The sequence below is a fragment of the Leopardus geoffroyi genome, chromosome C1 (genome assembly GCF_018350155.1).
Source record: "Leopardus geoffroyi isolate Oge1 chromosome C1, O.geoffroyi_Oge1_pat1.0, whole genome shotgun sequence".
NCBI classification, from domain to species: Eukaryota; Metazoa; Chordata; class Mammalia; order Carnivora; family Felidae; genus Leopardus; species Leopardus geoffroyi.
The window spans coordinates 94,642,370-94,643,840 of record NC_059328.1 but is presented as its reverse complement, the minus strand read 5'-3'; the positions used below and the strand labels follow the sequence as shown (position 1 = coordinate 94,643,840).

At 45.9% G+C, this 1,471-nt stretch overlaps 1 protein-coding gene across 1 annotated transcript; it reads right to left on the bottom strand.

Annotated features, from left to right (window-relative positions):
* Positions 1 to 316: 316 nt before the first annotated feature.
* LOC123596838 (olfactory receptor 11A1-like) lies at positions 317 to 1,270 on the bottom strand. Its single transcript, XM_045475111.1, has one exon. The coding sequence runs from the start codon at positions 1,268 to 1,270 to the stop codon at positions 317 to 319; it is 954 nt and encodes a 317-aa protein (XP_045331067.1).
* Positions 1,271 to 1,471: the final 201 nt, after the last annotated feature.

The following is a 1,471-nucleotide window of genomic DNA, read 5'->3' as shown; positions in this document are numbered from 1 at the left end:
GAGCATAGTAGACCTCAATGAATATTTGAATAAATGAGCAACCAGCCTTAGCAGCTCGTTTTGAGGCTGAGCTTTTACACAAAAGATGCAGGTCTACTGAAGATAATGGAGCAGAACTTGACCTATGTAGATCATTCATGGGACACCAGTTCACCTGAGGCTGTCAGAACTCAGCAGCATCCATAGCCATGCTCAGAGGTATCTGATCATCTGGCTTTAATAACTCCTGGGGTAGTTATTGCCTTTTATGTAGAATCTAAATTACTCAATCCAATTCATCATCCCTTGGACAAATATAGAACTTTTCCTTTTTGCATCACCCAAGGAGGAAACTTGGCTTCTTACTCAAGCACATCTTCAGGGCTTCGTGGATGTCTCTGTTTCTCAGGCTGTAGATGATGGGGTTGAACATGGGTGTCAGGATGGTGTAGAGCAGAGAGAATCCTTTGTGCAAGAGCTGTGAAGAATTGGCTGAAGGCACGAGGTACGTGGCAATCAGTGTCCCATAAAACACCGTGACCACAGTGAGGTGGGAGGAGCAGGTGGAGAAAGCCTTTCTCCGTCCTGTGCCAGATGGAATTCTTAGGATGGCAACGAGAATGCAGGAGTAGGAGGCTGTGATGAGGAGAAATGGAACCAGAGTCACTGCAGAAGAGGTGGCATAAGCAATGGTCTCGGTCAGTGAAGTGTCCATGCAGGAAAGATGGACCAGAGGCGTGAAGTCGCAGAAAAAGTGATCAATTTCATTGGGTCCACAGAAGGTTAGTCTAGACAGTAGGACCATAGTGATTGCTGTGAGGAGGAAGCAGCAGAGCCAAGAACTGGAAGCCAGCTTAATGCAAAGGGGGCCAGTCATGAGGATGGGATAGTGGAGAGGTTGGCAGATGGCCAGATACCGGTCATAGGACATCACAGCAAGCAAGAGACACTCTGTTGCAGCCAGGGATCCAAAGAAGTAGAACTGTGCCAGGCACCCAGCCACAGAGATAGTCTTCTGCTCAGCTATGATGATCAGCAACATCTTGGGGACGATGTTGGAGGTATACCAGATCTCTAGAAAGGACAAGTTCACCAGGAAGAAGTACATGGGGGTGTGGAGGTGATGGCTGAAAAAAACTAGCAGAACAATGAGGATGTTTCCAGAAACGATTAAGATGTAGAAAACTAAAAACGTCATAAAGAGGAAAATATTTAGCTGTCGGATGGAGGAAAATCCTCGAAGCACAAATTCTGCTATGGTTGTTTGGTTTTCCCAGGGTGGGATCACCATGCCTTTGCTTCCCTAGAGCACCCAGCGATAAGACCTGCAAAGCACAGAAAGTTCTAGCTTACACATAGACCATGGGTTGACAGTGGATGATTTTCATTCCCCACTCAGGTTTTTGGAAGATTTTTTATTTGGGAGGAGGAGTATCTTCTTTTTTCCCCCAAAACCTGAAATGGGAAAGAAAAGAATTTGCAATAAGCACTT